At 40.5% G+C, this 15,718-nt stretch overlaps 1 protein-coding gene across 4 annotated transcripts in view; it reads right to left on the bottom strand.

The window, feature by feature from the left end:
* Positions 1-1,638: 1,638 nt before the first annotated feature.
* The window catches only part of LRCH2 (leucine rich repeats and calponin homology domain containing 2), a 44,935-nt gene continuing 30,855 nt past the window's right edge, over positions 1,639-15,718 (bottom strand). For 3 of the 4 annotated variants that reach the window (XM_090150391.1, XM_090150392.1, XM_031594184.2), the window contains 5 exons: positions 14,990-15,047; positions 13,517-13,629; positions 12,896-13,033; positions 12,522-12,599; positions 1,639-12,122 (listed from right to left, as the gene is read on the bottom strand). In XM_090150391.1, coding sequence (XP_090006517.1) covers positions 12,003-12,122; positions 12,522-12,599; positions 12,896-13,033; positions 13,517-13,629; positions 14,990-15,047 — 507 coding nt within the window. In that variant the 3' untranslated portion in view covers positions 1,639-12,002. The remainder of the gene's footprint in view (positions 12,123-12,521; positions 12,600-12,895; positions 13,034-13,516; positions 13,630-14,989; positions 15,048-15,718) is intronic. The other variant, XM_031594185.2, reaches the window with a different exon arrangement.

Raw genomic sequence — 15,718 nt, 5'->3', positions numbered from 1 at the left:
CCTTTGGAGGAGCTCACAGAGCAGTGCTGGCACCAACCAGCGCCTTTCAGCCTGGGCTGGGAAGGTAAAGTGATGCAACATGTTGCACACAAATCAACAACATTCCATTTCCCATGCATAAAGGGACACTACGTTGCCGGAGCCAAAACGTGACGTCATGCGAGCAGCCCAGGGTGAAGATGAATTGAGGAACTACTGAAGAGCTATAAAGAAAGGATTTGTGAGTGCAGTTCTCATGAATGTGTTGCAGCAAAATGCTCCCAGCCAAAGAAATGCCTTCATTTCCAGTGGGCTGAGCAACCAGGGCTCAGCACCAAGCAGCCACCTCCTCCAAGGTTTACTAAAACTGAAAGCCCACATTTGCCTGAATAAGAGCCCTGTCCATGGAATGGGTGCAGGCTGAGGTCCTAAAGCACACAGTGACAGGTGCCCACGCCTGAAGTCCCTTATGCACTATGGAAGGATGCAGGGATGCTGCCCATCAGCTGCACAACTTTGTACTTTACCTTCATTTAAACCGATTTTCTCATAGGCTGCATTAAAGATTAAACCCACACACAAAATGAGGAAATAGAGGGGAAGGCATTGTTCTTATTTTTAAAAATGCAGTTCTACAGCATTTCTCATGCTCAGGCAGCTAAAAAGCAACTGCTGCTTGCCAAAGATGAGATCAAAGCTGGGATAGCTGTATAGCAGGTCAGTCAGTAGGAGGCACGAGCATCTGGCCCAGTTTCACCTCACAGGTGGGGCTCGACCAGCTCAAACACTGCTTAGATAAAAACTGCCCATAAAAACGTCAGCTACCACCTCAGCTATAGCCTGGTACCTTAAGGCTACTGATTGAGAAAAGCAGAAGTTCCTGTGGCAGTGATGGGCTGAGACCAAAATCATAATGCTGTTTCCTACTTGCTGCCTTTCTGACTTTCACTGGTTCTGTGCCCTGAAACTGAAGTTGCCCTACACTACCAAGAGATGACTTTGTACATAGGTCACTCTGAAAGTAATGCCTTCTATTTATTTCCAGGGAAACTACAACAGCCACAGAGAGCACAATGGCAGTATTTGACAGAGTACATTCTCAGCTAGAAAACACCCTTTTCCAACACAGTCATCACCACAAGCTGTGCATTTTCACCAGTGATGAACAAGAGCTGCATGCCATGCTTGTAAAAACCTGCACCAACCGAGGTGACCCACATTGCACAATGTTTCACCACTCACCATCTCACTGTGCTACATCCACTGGTTGGTCTCCAGAAACATTCAGCATCGATGAATGCCAATGAGTGCCATTTTTATTCCCTGTGCACTTCCATGCCAAACACCATTTGGTCAGACCACACTTCTGCTACCATCTGTCGCACAGTAATAAATGTCATGGAGTGTTGGTGGGAAGGTTCAGTCTCTACTGACATCCCACCAACATCCACCTCTGACATTGTGTGCCAATATAATAAAATAGGAAGCATTACTTTTGAAGCAGCCCCTCAACGTTTGAGACATTCTTCAGTGATGCTATAACAATGTATAACAGGAGAAGAAAAAATACTTCAACAGACATTAAGAAATATATTAACAAATCTTCCATCAATGTGCTAACCAACTGCCACTCACAAGGTGGATATCAGTCAGTAGGAGAAAAAGAGTTATCTATTTTAATCACAGAATGGCCTGGGCTGAAAAGGACCACAATGCTCATCCAGTTCCAACCCCCTGCTATGTGCAGGTCACCAACCAGCAGCCCAGGCTGCCCAGAGCCACATCCAGCCTGGCCTTGGATGCCTGCAGGGATGGGGCATCCACAGCCTCCTTGGGCAACCTGTTCCAGTGCATCACCACCCTCTGTATGAAAAACTTCCTCCTAATATCTAACCTAAACCTCCCCTGTCTCAGTTTAAAACCATTCCCCCTTGTCCTATCACTAGCAACCCTTAATGAAAGCATCTCACTGTTCGCTTGTTCCTGTAAGGACTTACCCCCAGCCGGTGGGTACAGCAGCCTGCACTCCTCTGGACGTGAGTTATGCTCTCCTAATATCCTCTCCCAGTGACTTTACAATCTCTCCTAATCCAATTAGGAGCATTAATCTCAAAGCCCTGATTTCTCTTGAAGCATCTCCCAGAGTTGCACCGCCTGCCCCAGGGCCATGCTGCCAATGCTTTCTTAATGAAGTCACCGTTCCCAGTAAGTCCTTCAAGCTGGGCATTGGCTCTGCCGGAATTGCTTTATGATAGAGTTAATAATGAATTTTAATAGGGTTTGAAGAAGTGCTGTTGGGAACAGGTTGCCTCACCTCTGCTTCCACCCGCATGTTCCCCTGCCCCATCACCTGCCACTAGAGAACAAACCTGCTTTTCCTTTGGGGTACAGCAGCCTAGGAATGGTGGTCAACACATTTCATACTGGAAACCTTTATATATGTACGGTACAGGAGTAGGATAGGGGTTGAAATGGCTGCATCTTCACTAATGCAGACAGACAGACAACTGCTTGTTCAGCCTTGTGCCCACCCTGCCTTGTGTAAGGGGGAGGTCTGGGGATGCTGGGGGCATGCAGCACTGCAGGTTGCTTGCCCCAAGGGAAGGAAACACGCAACAGCTCACAAAGGAAACTGCCTTGGCTCGTCCTCCATCCCACAGCATCTGTCTCCTGTTGGCTCCCTAGTTTATGCCCTATCAAGCACAGAAATAAAAAATAAGAAAAAAAAACCCAAAAAACTTTCCCATACTTTTAGGTTTTCATCATTGTGAACATCTGGGACTGAAAACGTTCATCTGAGGTCAGAACGTCCTCACAGCTACAGTGGAGGGCTGAACAGAACACTGAGCTAGCTGCTATCCAGACAAAAAGGCAAGTAAATTCACTTCTCACATCTTACCAGTGCAATTTCAAAAGCCTACCTTTGTTTGAAGTTGGTTTCTCTTATTTTTAAAAACATCTGTCCTTTATCAATGCTTTGTGTGGATGCTTTCCATGGGACCACCTTACATGAACTGTACCCTCAAAGCTGTAAGCTTTGCTTAACAGTGTAATGTGGGGCAATGCCTTCAGACTCTGTTCCACCAAAATCTCTGTGCATGGGACAAATTAACCAGCAACAGAGATGCATTTTCACATCAATCCATGTTGGAGATCACAGAATCATAGAATGGCCTGGGTTGAAAAGGAGCACAATGGTCATCCAGTTCCAACCCCCTGCTGTGTGCAGGGTCACCAACCAGCAGACCAGGCTGCCCAGAGCCACATCCAGCCTGGCCTTGAATGCCTCCAAGGATGGGGCATCCACAGCCTCCTTGGGCAACCTGTTCCATTGCATCACCACCTTCTAAGATATCAGAGCATGCTCAGCTGCTGGGAAACGTGTCACCCAGTGGAGATGTGGAACTGAGGGACATGGTGGTGGGGACGGTGGGGATGGATTGGGATTGGACTTGGTGATCTTGGAGGTCTTTTCCAACCTCACTGATTCTATCAGCTGCCTGTTGGACCCACCTGCATTGCCTGGTTTTCACGTGTGTGAGCAACAAGTAATAACTTCAGCACTGTCAAATAAATCTGGGAAGAATTGAGTGCTTGGCCTTAAATACACGGCTTACCATTTTAACTGAGGTATCAAACAGAACTATCAAATCCGCAATGAAGGAACTTCAAAGAAAACGTTAATACATACATGTTAATCACCTGTCAACCTGACACTGCACATTGAAGGCCACTTCTAAATCACTGGCAGAAGTTAAAGATCTGCTGAGGGAGTTTTGAAGTCCCAAACACACATCAAAGGCCCAGTGATGCCATGTGTGCTACTTCAGTGACTGATAGGCAAGCAGGAAGCATGGAACAAAATGGAAAGAAAAGAATGCAAAGTAAGAAATAAAGCTCGACTTCTGGGGCCGGGGAGCAGGAAGGAATCCAAGTAGTTGTAACTACTGAAGGTTGCAAAAGAGATTTAGAGGACAGGAAGCAGCTTGATAATTGCCCTGCCATTGCACCAGAAACAATGCAACCATCAGCTAACTGATATTCCCAGGAAATACAAGTTTATGTTTCTGAGCCAACATCACAAGATTATCAGTGTTGGCTGAAGAATCTCGGTTTCATGCTTGTATAAATATCTCACTGGACCAAGAACAGGACGACCTCCCCATTTCAGCACATAATGAACTCATCAGTCACTGATTATAAGAGCAGAATAGCTTTAAACTAAATATAATTTGTAATTGAGTTCAATACCACTTACCCGTTTCTAAAAGATGTTGCTGAAAGTTCTGGAGATTCCTCTTTATTTTACTCGGATTTATTTGGAACTGGAGAACAAATGGAGGGTTTCTCTCAACAGATATCCTTCAGCTCATGCTCTCGGGAGGCAATGCCACGTTGCAGTGTTTGCTGTTGGCTTTGCAAGAGAACAAGAGATTCTGGAGATCAAAAGCAAAAGGCCAAAGAGAACAATGCCTCCTCCGCTTATGAATTCATACCTGCATGGAGTGTCAATTTCTTACCAGCATAAATTAATATTTATTACAAGAGATGAGATGCTCAAATAAACTGCAAAAAGATCCTAAATAAACAGACTGTATCACGAGCTTCTCTTCAGCTAGATAATTAGAATACTAATAAAGGAAATCTCGCACTAATAATGAGGATTAATTAAAAGCCAATTACATTTTTTGTGCAAATTGGCTTCATGCGCAACATTGAACGTCATTTGGGTAACATTGGGAATGGCTTCTAACAGCCAGCAGAGTAATAGCTGCAGCCACCAATGAATGCTTTGAAGACAGCACCAGAACACTACTGTGAATGCAAGGAGGAGGAGCGGATTTCTTTTCTTCCAGCTCTGCAATTGAAGAACAACAGAGCAGCAATGCTGACCTGGGGCACTGCAGTTCTATCACCATCGGTGCAGACATTTCTTAGGCAGGAAGGTGACGAGGCTGCAGCCACAGCCAAGAGCCTTAACTGCAGCAAAACAGCAGGCAGAGACAGCGAGGTGTGCAGTGGGTGTGCAAGCAGGACCCTTCAGGAAGAGCTATAAGAAATTAATCTCAAATATAAAAGTATATACTAAAAAAACAATGAATTCTCCATTTCTCTCAGTACGTCTCATGGAAATTATTTGCTGGCACTTCTCTCATTGAAGAGTGACTTTTCTCATGCAGTGACCAAGGACTGATGTGGTCGTTCCCCTTGCAGAGCCAGAACGCTTGTCTGTAAGAGGAGAGCTTTCTTCAGGGCTGGAAACTAAACAACAGACTCAGAACAAAACCTAACAAACCCTTCAGCTCTAATTAAAACAATATTAAAAACCCAACTGCCTAGATGTGTTCATCAAGGGATGTTGCTCACTTTTAGCAAAGCTGCTTTTCAGTTCCTGCTTTAAAGAGTCCCACCACAGAAAAGCTGGGCAGTGCAGGTGCAGAAAAGACACTGGCACAGGCTGCCCAATAAGGCTGTGAATATCCCCTCCATGGGAGCACTGAAGGTCAGGCAGGATGGATGGGGCTGTGAGCAACCTGGGCTAGAGGGAGGTGTCCCTGCTATAGCAGTGGGGTTGGAACTACATGATCCTAAAGGTCCCTTCCAACCCAAAGCATTCTGTGATTAGTAACAGCTCTCAAAAACCTTCTAACATTCACTCGACATAATAAAACCTCAAAGTTGTGTGCAAAGAAAGAAATGCAGGGAGGAAAAAAAAAATTGATTTGGTCATATAGTGTATTTTAACTACAATGGTGTAACCTAACTTAACAGCTACTGGCAAAACCAGCAGATCTGCCTCCCTCGTGCTGGATCTGGCACCTAATGACTGCACAGGAGACAAAGGGTGATTTGTGCTATTGCTCCACCCAGCCCAGATTGGGGAGGGAAGCAGATCACTTCTATCAGCAGGAGTTTCCACACTGAATTAAGATGTAAACATCTGAATTGACATATTTTTACCCAGTTCATTGTTGATTAACCAGAAGACCTAAGATACATCCTTTGTATTTCCATGGAATGGGAGTTACCATTTCTTTTGTTTGATATGCAGTCGGGCAGGTTATCTCTCAAAACAACAATAGACACGTTTGAAAGAGCAGACAAATTGTCATTATTTACCATGAACACATAAAGACCGAAGTGAAACCAAGGGAATAACTTGCCTACACGAAGGTTATGAAACAGTTTGTATTTTATACACAGAGTATATGTACACTGGTTTTGGAAATGTGGGTTTCATCCATGCAAATTTAATACAAAAAAAAAAAGCTATTTACAAAAAAAAAAAATAACAGTAGGAACATTTCTTCAAAAGAAACATATACATGTTGGAAGCTCCAGCGGCAATGGAAGTCCTGAAAAAACACTGAATACACTATTGTACAGGTAGACAATCTTCAGAAGTGTGGAAAATGCACTTTACAAGAACAGGAAATGCAAAATTAATCCAAACGCGCTATCAAATAGATGTGAAATATATACACAACTTAAGCATCTGTTTTTAAATGATCACTCTCCAACTGTGCCTCAGAACTGCTTCCGTCCCGTCCTGCACACGTTTACATGTTGATCATTTGGTTACGTTGCGTTTTCTGAGTTTCATCATCACAGATTACAAAATAAAGTAACTGAATACCGAGTGATAACCGAAAGCAAATCACGTCTTCCTCGTTCTACACATCACACCATAGTAAAAAGTATTCACACGATTCCCAACGTAACCCACCAACATTCCTGCAGTGTCTCCACGTGCTCCTGTCGAGCACTGAGAGCCTGCATTACCTGCTGGTGCAAGAGACATCAATCCTTGCAACAAGGAAATCAACCCCACAGTTGCAGCAATGCTTACTGGAACGCTTCAGTTCAGTAAGCAGAGCCAAGTTAACACGTTTCAAGTGAAGAGCACAATCTTCAGAAAAGGTTTTCAATACCGACCAGTTGGAGATCTCATGCCAGGAATGGCACAACCAACCTATGTAGCAATTCGGGAAAGATTTCATTGATTCCTTCGTATTTTTTTAAAAAATAAATGAAAAAGCATCATCGTGGCCACGTCCAAATATTGGCTGTTTCATAATCTGTCCTCAGATAACTACAATAGGGGATGAAAAAAATCAAGTTTTCCTTATTTCACACAATTCTGAAATAAGCAAGGAAGTCCTTGTAAGTGCCAAGAATTCATTTTCAATGTCTGACTTCGTTGTATCACTTACAAAACTATTTAGGGAAACTCTGCTCCCACTGAAGGCAATGGAAAGTACCCCAAATAACTTAATTTGCAGTCAGCCCAAACCATTCTTCTCCTCTAATGTTTGCTAAGGGAATAAACAAATCCTGGAAAGGCTTTTGAGAGTTGGTCTGTTTGAATATCAGTATTCTAAGATGCATGCAGATGAGAAAAATATTTTTAAAAATCTTTCTTAGAAAGTTTAGTTGGCTATAAAACATCTGAACTACAAATGACCGATGATATCATGTTTACATCAACCCTTATTCCTTCCAGAGAAATTGTGTTGCTTATGGCAATCCCCGTTGCTTTTTATCTCAGAGAAATGCCAAAAAACAGAAATGGAGCAACTACGGCGTGTAACCACAACTGTAGGATGCACGCTGTCAGAACTGCACTGTGTGAAATACTTACAGGCAAATAAAGCAAAGCCAAGTTTATTGCATAAATAACACAGGAGGCAGAACTGCTCCTGTAGGGGTGAGATTAATCCGGCACCAAGTTAATCACATTTCCTCTACTTTAGGGATCAAGATCAGCAGAATTTTATTATTGTTATTATTTTAATTCAAAAGGGTCATCTGTAAACAGGAAATATTTCATGGGCTGTGTATGTGTTGCGGAGGAGTGGGGTTTTCAAGCTTGCTTTTCCAAGGAAAGGTCAGTGTTTAAATAAGATGCACCTCTTGAAAGAAACACATTAGTCTGATCTGGGGAGAAAAACAAGTTTCATTTACCAACACAGAGTCATCTCCTGTCTGCAGAAAGTGCCAAGAACTCCTCCAAAAACCTCCCGCTCACACTGTGTCCAATTGAAATCCACTCTCCTAAGATTAAAAATACATTTACGTTGGTTTGAGTTATTGCTGAATAAAGTCTTGCTTACTGTTGACTGAGATTTGGTACACTACTAACACACCTGACCTCTGCATTGGCACAGAGACCTCTTTGGAGACAGACTGCCTCCAGTCTCCAGACACAAGAGCTACTCTACTTTCTTAAATAAATACTTAAATTGCACAAATACATAATGCCAACACTTCCTCCTCCTCTTCAATATGGAGAAGGAAATTTGGTTTTAGTGAAAATAAATGTCTCCATTTTTTGTTTAAATTTGGCCAGTCTTATGTTAAGCTGAGAAAACCACTGCTAAGCAGTAAAGTATTTGTAATAAGAAAGTTCTAAGATGAATCATAGAAGGACCTGGGTTGAAAAGGACCACAATGCTCATCCAGTTCCAACCCCCTGCTATGTGCAGGTCACCAACCAGCAGACCAGGCTGCCCAGAGCCACATCCAGCCTGGCCCTGAATGCCTGCAGGGATGGGGCATCCACAGCCTCCTTGGGCAACCTGTTCCAGTGTGTCACCACCCTCTGGGTGAAAAACTTCCTCCTAAAATCTAACCTAAACCTGCCCTGTCTCAGTTTAAAACCATTCCCCCTTGTCCTATCACTATCCAATTTTATTGAGGTGCAAGACCTTCCAACAGTACGAAAGCTGTGCTTAAAGAGTATTTTTTCTAGCATCATAATACTATATGGCACATTAGAATAACTGCATTAAGTAGATAAATCAGTAATAACGCTAACCAGAGATCACTGCATTAGCCAAGAAGTTGACACTGCAGCTTTGCTCATGTCACACAACTCACGTTCTGCCTAAAAAGATAAAATCTTCTACTGAAACCAAGAGCAAAGTTTGCACTGACTTCACTGAAGCCAGGACTTCACCCAGACACTCCAACAATTCACATCAGACATTTATATTTCCAAATGTATTATTCTGTATTTTACAGTAATTTAAGTTTTTGGTTGTATTTTGAAAGGCCTTCAGACAGATGTGTATGGATGGACAGGTTTCTGAACAGCCAGCAACCCCCGACCAACACAGCAGACTGGCAGCATTATAAACTAGATGTGAAGCATTTCTAAAATACAGTGTCTGAAGTCCTCATCCTTTACAGCTATTATTTCAATGCCACTGTTATAAGAACACAATAACTGGAACATTATTGCTTAAAGCATCCGTGTGCTGCATTCAGTAACAGAGAAAACAGGAAAAAAAATAGAGGCAGGCAGAAGCCCTGTCAGCATGCTGATTCACTCCAGCTTGCAGAGCATATCACATTATTGCCAATGCTACACAAAGTTACTGCAATAATAAAAGCACCCTAGTTAACTCTTAAATTCATTAGGAAAACTTAACATAGCTTCATTTTCCACTTTGTATATAATTTTTTGTAGCACTGCTCCAGAGCATTATTTGGAAAAGTGGCTACAGGAAAATGAGCAAAGATTCATTCAGGTACAGCAGACCTTTACTCAGATTGCTCCTAAGGACACTGGAAAGCCTTAATTTTTTTGCAGTGCTGAAGAGGAAATCCCTCTAAGCATCATGAATGATTTTCCCCATAGGTATTGAGAAGCCCATAATAATGTCCAAAGACATGCAAAGCAGGGCTGCTCCCAGCACGCTCACGGGGAAGGATTCTGGAGTGGTTACAAAGGGTTATTTCTGTAGTTTTCAATTTCAGAGGTACAATTCAAGATGAGGACATGAATTTCATATCCAGATATCATGTTACTAGGAGATAACGTGCTAATCTCATAAAACTGCTAAGTATCTGGGAAGTTACATCAAGGGGATTCTTTTTACATTGTGATATGGTAAATTGCTAAGTTTAGTTCTATTTGAATAAGAAGTGTTTAAAGCAAGAAAAAATATCTAAGTGACAATTAAGCAGTAGTGTGGATTGGGTTAAGCCAAATAATTTGAAGTGACCATTCACAGCCAGCAATTCAATGGCCAACAAACTGAAACTGAACTGTTACAGCCATCAGATACTACACAGCAAGGAACTGAAAGACAATGAGTTACTCCTGTTAGATGGTTGTGTTCTTCAACTGCAGCACACAGCAACAAGAAATCTGCTTAATGAAACACGTTACCTTCTCATTTTAGTCTTAGCATGACCTCGGATCACAGAATTACAGGTACTGCCTTTTGTAAAAAATAGATTTAAGTTGTTAAAATGAGTATTATGTGAATGATACAAAACCCAATTTGAGTTGCAGCATCTACAGCATTTCAAAAGGTCAAAGCAGTACAGATTACATATATATTCTGTTTAAGAAAGATTTTAGATTTGGACTTTGGAAATGCAGTTTTACATCAGCTTTTCAATGAGCTGTGAAACCTTAAAGGAAAGGACAGAACCAAATTCTGTTACACACATGGGAAACGCATCCCTCAGTCAAAATTAATTTAGCCTAAAATAGATTATCTGTGACAAAAGCTTTTTTTTTTTTAATAAATATGAACTACCTATCAACCAAACTAATTCAACCTGCTACTAAAATTACCAAATTATTTGCAGCCTTTTTGGAAATGAATTCAGCTGTGTCTTCTGTGCATGGTTTCAGAATACTCTCAAAATACTGAGAATCTGTGCAGAATACAAAAAGATGATAAAAACAAACAATGCAGCACAGTGGGAATTGTACTTTTTCAGAAGTCCAACATCTCAGCACAGTGACATCTGTACAAACTGATGTGTGTGTCATGCCACACTCTTATGCAAATCACACAATAAATCCTGTGAACGTGACAAGGATAAACACCGATATTCCTCAACTAAATTATGGGTGATTGCAAATTGTAGAAATGTAATGTGAACTCAGGAGCAATTTTACATAAAGTCCTGGGATTCACGGTATAAACCTGAGATTTTGGCAGTTTTATCAAAATTGTCCTCAATTACTCTGTATGCATCACGAGTCCTCACATCGTACTCACCACGTGTATTTGTTTGTCCCAAGCAAAGAAAAGTAGACAGCTTTGTTTATCCAACAATACATTAAAACAAACAAAAAATGATTAGGTATTATCAAATTAAATATCATAAATAAAGTGTATTTACAGTCTCTTCTAATTATTAGATAACGACATAATCAACTGTGCAACAAACTTAAAACACCCAACATCAAAAAATGTGAAGCATTAGTTAAATCTCCACGTATTGATTTTACAAAAAACTATTAAAATATTTAAAAATTCCCATTTTATCTATTTTCAACAAAGAAATCTCAAAAAATGTTTAAGACTAGTAAGAATTATCAGTTACACAGGCACTTCACATGTAAACAATCTACAGTACAACTGAAAAAAATATTTGGCACCAACCTAGAAGACTGGAAAAAAAACTCAGTGTCCTTTTTCCCATTGTTTTGCATCACCACACACTCAGACTAAATACTGGCAATGTTGGAAGTGCGTAAGTTACAATCAGGAGTGCAAAAATAAAAAGAAAGAACACTAATGTTAAGGTTTCTAAGAGAGTGGAAGTGGGTTACAGCTCTCAGTCACTGCGTTTTTACCATCATATCATCGCCACGTTTTCGTTTTACCTTTAAATCAGATAGTTGACCTTAGTAATTCAAGCAAGGAGGATCAGGTTTTGTACTTCTAAATTAATTCAAAAAACGTTTCCAATGTAGAAAAAGAAATCCAGCATTTAACTGTAACACTGTGAGATGCTAAATGGTCATTTTGAACTTAAAGTTTTAACTTTTAAATGGAAAGAGAACCTGATGCAAAATCTTTGCATCCAACTACAAAAGGAAACAGACTGTTATGGTATTTTAACATCAGCTGACTCCAAGGTTTTCATGTATAATTCCAAAGTAAGGCTCTCTACAGCATGTGGACAGACATTAGTTTTTGATGGCTTGGATGTTCCTATGTAGGAATCCTATGTAGGAAGCTGAACTGCTCCAGAGCTTCCAAGAAACAGCGTTACATGGCAGAAAGCTGAGATACTTTCAACGTGGGCAATTCAAGCAGGGCTTGAACTGTGAGGCCAACCTTCACCAGACCCCTTTCCTCCAGTATGTGATGAGGCAAGCAAAGTCTCTCCTGTAAAATAAAGTAGAATAGGTATTAAGCTTCATTCACTTTTTCCCAGCTGGGTAACAAAAGCATTCTCCCTGAAGCTGCACATGTGTTAGATATCTGCATAGAAAACATCTTCATGTGGAAAATTATCAGTTTTCCCCTTAGGACCTCCTGGAAGCACTAACAGACTGGATCCTCAGTATTATTCCTGCTATTGGGTGCCAACTGGAAACACAGCATCCTCAATTTAATGCCATAGGCCAGAAATAGGACTCTTCCCTTCCTTTCATATCTTTAAGCTCCTTGGACAGTGTTATAATTGCTATTGCTCCCCAACTGCTTGCCCTGCTGTAGGCTATATTTACTTACTGCTGTGTATCTTTGGTGTGATAACGTTAGTCATGAAGGCAATTACCATACCTGTGGAACACCCAACTTTTTACAAGCATCCAGAAAGTTCTCAACATTTCTTCGGCACTTTGCCATACTGAGTTTAGGCTGTAAAGAGAGGATGATAGATTTTCATCAGGTAATTGTGAAGTACTGTTTACATTGGATGCAAATTCTGCAACAGCTGCTAAAACACAAACCAGAACACAAATTATATAGATTCAATACATGAAAACAGCTCTTCAACAAAACTTCTGAGCCTTATTTAATAATTCTTGAAAAAAATCAAATATTGTTGATATTATACGTGATTTTTTTTTTGCAATCGACTTCAAGAATTTGTTTTCAATTATGATGCAGAAAAAGTGAGCTAAATGTGCAAAAAAGTGAGCTAAATGACTTACCACTGCTGGCGATGGTACGTGAATGCTGGCAACAGAGCGTGGCCTTATGTGATTGGCTAGATGGCAAAGAACTACTCCATCCATCAGTGCTGCCCCAATGTCATCTGGCAAGATTACTTTTAACCTTGATTCAAGATTCTGTTAAAAAGCCCAGAAGTGAGTTGTTTTCAACATTTCAACTAATTATTCATTTTAAACACAAGGTATTTTAAAGCAGACAGTTTTAAAAGGGCATTTTAACATTAGAATTACGTGGAGTCAATCCATACTTCACTGAGTACAATTACTCTTTTCTCAGCATCAAGATCACATTCCCTTTGCTCGTTCTGTTTCTTCCTTTCAATGACACAGCCACATACACTGACACAGACATTCAGCCACCAACTACCACAACAGCTCCCAAAACCATATGCTGAATCCCACTGCTCATAACAGGAAAGCACAGAATTTAAAGGCAGAAATGTTAGGCTGAATACCTCTACAGCTGTTACTGTGCAGAATTTGTGGGCAGAAATCACATACAAGTTTACTAGAAGGAGGAGTAAAAGACTACCAAGGTTTCAACTGTGGTACAAAGCAAACTAAATGCACTGCACCTACATAGTAAATAACAGTACATACATTGCGGAGTTGTCTTATTTGTTCCCTTTCTTCTCTTAAGTGCTCCATTTTCCTCCTCATTGTAAATCCAGGATCCATTGCTCCATAGTCCTGGCGAGCTGCACGGCTGAAAGCTATTGGACATGACTGAAGTTAGCCTTCAGAATTCAGATTTTAAGAACAGTGATAACATCTACCATCAAGGATAACAGCAGGGAAAAACATGCTACAGAACTTGACAGAAAAGAGACACATCAGTATCCTGAAGTAACAGATGCTGTCCATGAGATTTAGTTTTCAAATAAAACATAAATCATCTTACTTAACTACAAGTGTGTTACTTTAAAATACAGACACAGAACTGACTTCAGTATTCAAATACTTAAGGTATATGTTTCTACTTGTATTTTTATGGAGGCTAAAGAAAGGAACAAGAATCTTATCCAAGAGTTCACAGCGTTTCTTTGAAAAGCTTGTCTCTCAAATACTTTTGCAATTCACTTCATTCATCATGTTCAGAAAGCCTGATGACAACTATATTTTATAGAATACTGGCAAAGGAGAACTAACAAGCCTCCTAACTTCTCTGAAACCCCAACTTGCTACAGCCTAGGACACAGATAACTCCAGATGCACACAGCCAATCATGCCCTTATATATGCAACAAGCCAATCTTGGGCACAGAGTTTCAAGCAGCTGCTTACAAATGACAAGTGATTTAAGGACCCTAAAGGTGTCACTTGTATGAACTCAGCCAGACACACGGCTATTGAGGGCTCATAGGTTAACATTTAAGCAGTCAAATTTCACTACCATGGAGACAGAAAATGTCAGGTTATCTTTTCTTTAAAAAAAAAAAGCACAAAGATTGTTCTCTCAAACAATGTATGTTAACTGGAAACAAGACTGCAGAGTGGCATTGCCAAATTATGTCTTACACTGTTGACATAGAATATCCTCTTGGACCTTAACAAAAAAAAAAGTATTGTAACAGCAAAGTGTTTGTGGATATTCTGAAACCCTGGATTTCAGAAGAGTGAAAGCCTTTAGATAATCTAGTCTGACGCAACTGGGGGCAGAGTTTTGGAAGAGTCAGAGCACAATAAGGCACCAAGACATGCAATTCCTGGCAAAGCTCTGCTCCGTACATCCTTTCACGGGACAAATTACAAAAAAACTACTTCTCTTGAAACCCTGTTGCCTCATCATGTCTCAAGAACAACTGCTTGCTGTTTCCCTGTTCTTTCACCATGACTAAACATGCAAAAAATAAATCAGTGAAGTTAAAGTGACTGTGCAGCTCTGGGAACTTTCAATTATTTGACAGCTGCTTTGGCAAACCATGTCTTTTCCAGAACTACGCTTGTGGTAAGTATACTTAGTGAAATGATGTGCTGTGTCCTCCCTTTGCATTCATTCCAATTCATGCATCTGGTGTCCTTATTTTCTGCTCCAGCCTGGGGAATGAAAACCTGTTCCATCATAGTTGCTTACCTGACCTTGGTTTGAGACCAAATGGACCATGAGTGTTACTATCAGTCCTTTCATAATCCTGTCAAAAAGAGAGAAAGTCTGTTTTCTTCTGTTCATTAGAATAATTAACTTCTGTTCCTACCAAAATAGTGTTTAAATTATTCTTGTCCAAAAAAGAACAGAATTAACCCTTCTGCTTAACTGTAAAACACTTCTTAGAAATGGACACTATAAAGAAAATGGAATAGAAGTGAACTCATCTTACCAAGGCAGAAAAATCAGCACCAGATAAACTAAAATCTATTCTAAGATTAATATCTATTCTCAGTCACCTCAAACAACTGCAAACCGTTCTGTTAACTGAATTCTAATGCAGATGCAAGCTAAGGCAGATATCTTTGCAATTGATTTTTTTTTTTTTAAGAAATGCTTACTTTCAAGTATGAAGATATATTGTGACATGAGAAAAAACTAAGAGTACTCAGCAATCTGGTATGTACATACATGAGAAATTCTTAGTTCAATGCATTTCATTGTGTCTGGAGATGTTCTACTCATTCCACTCAGGCTTCATATCTGCACTAGCTAGAAACACTTATCTCTGGTATGGTATATTTACAGCTTAGGAGATTAGTGCAAGTGCAGTGAGACTACACAGATGTTACTTATAAAGCAACACAACTGATGAATGAAGCTGCAAGGCTACATCATACAGATGACAGAAAATCTTAAGAATGAAACCACTTCAGC

Source organism: Phasianus colchicus, chromosome 14 (genome assembly GCF_987193195.1).
Source record: "Phasianus colchicus chromosome 14, bPhaCol1.hap1.1, whole genome shotgun sequence".
NCBI lineage: Eukaryota > Metazoa > Chordata > Aves > Galliformes > Phasianidae > Phasianus > Phasianus colchicus.
The sequence above is the reverse complement of the archived record's forward strand: the minus strand, read 5'-3'. Positions and strand labels throughout refer to the sequence as shown.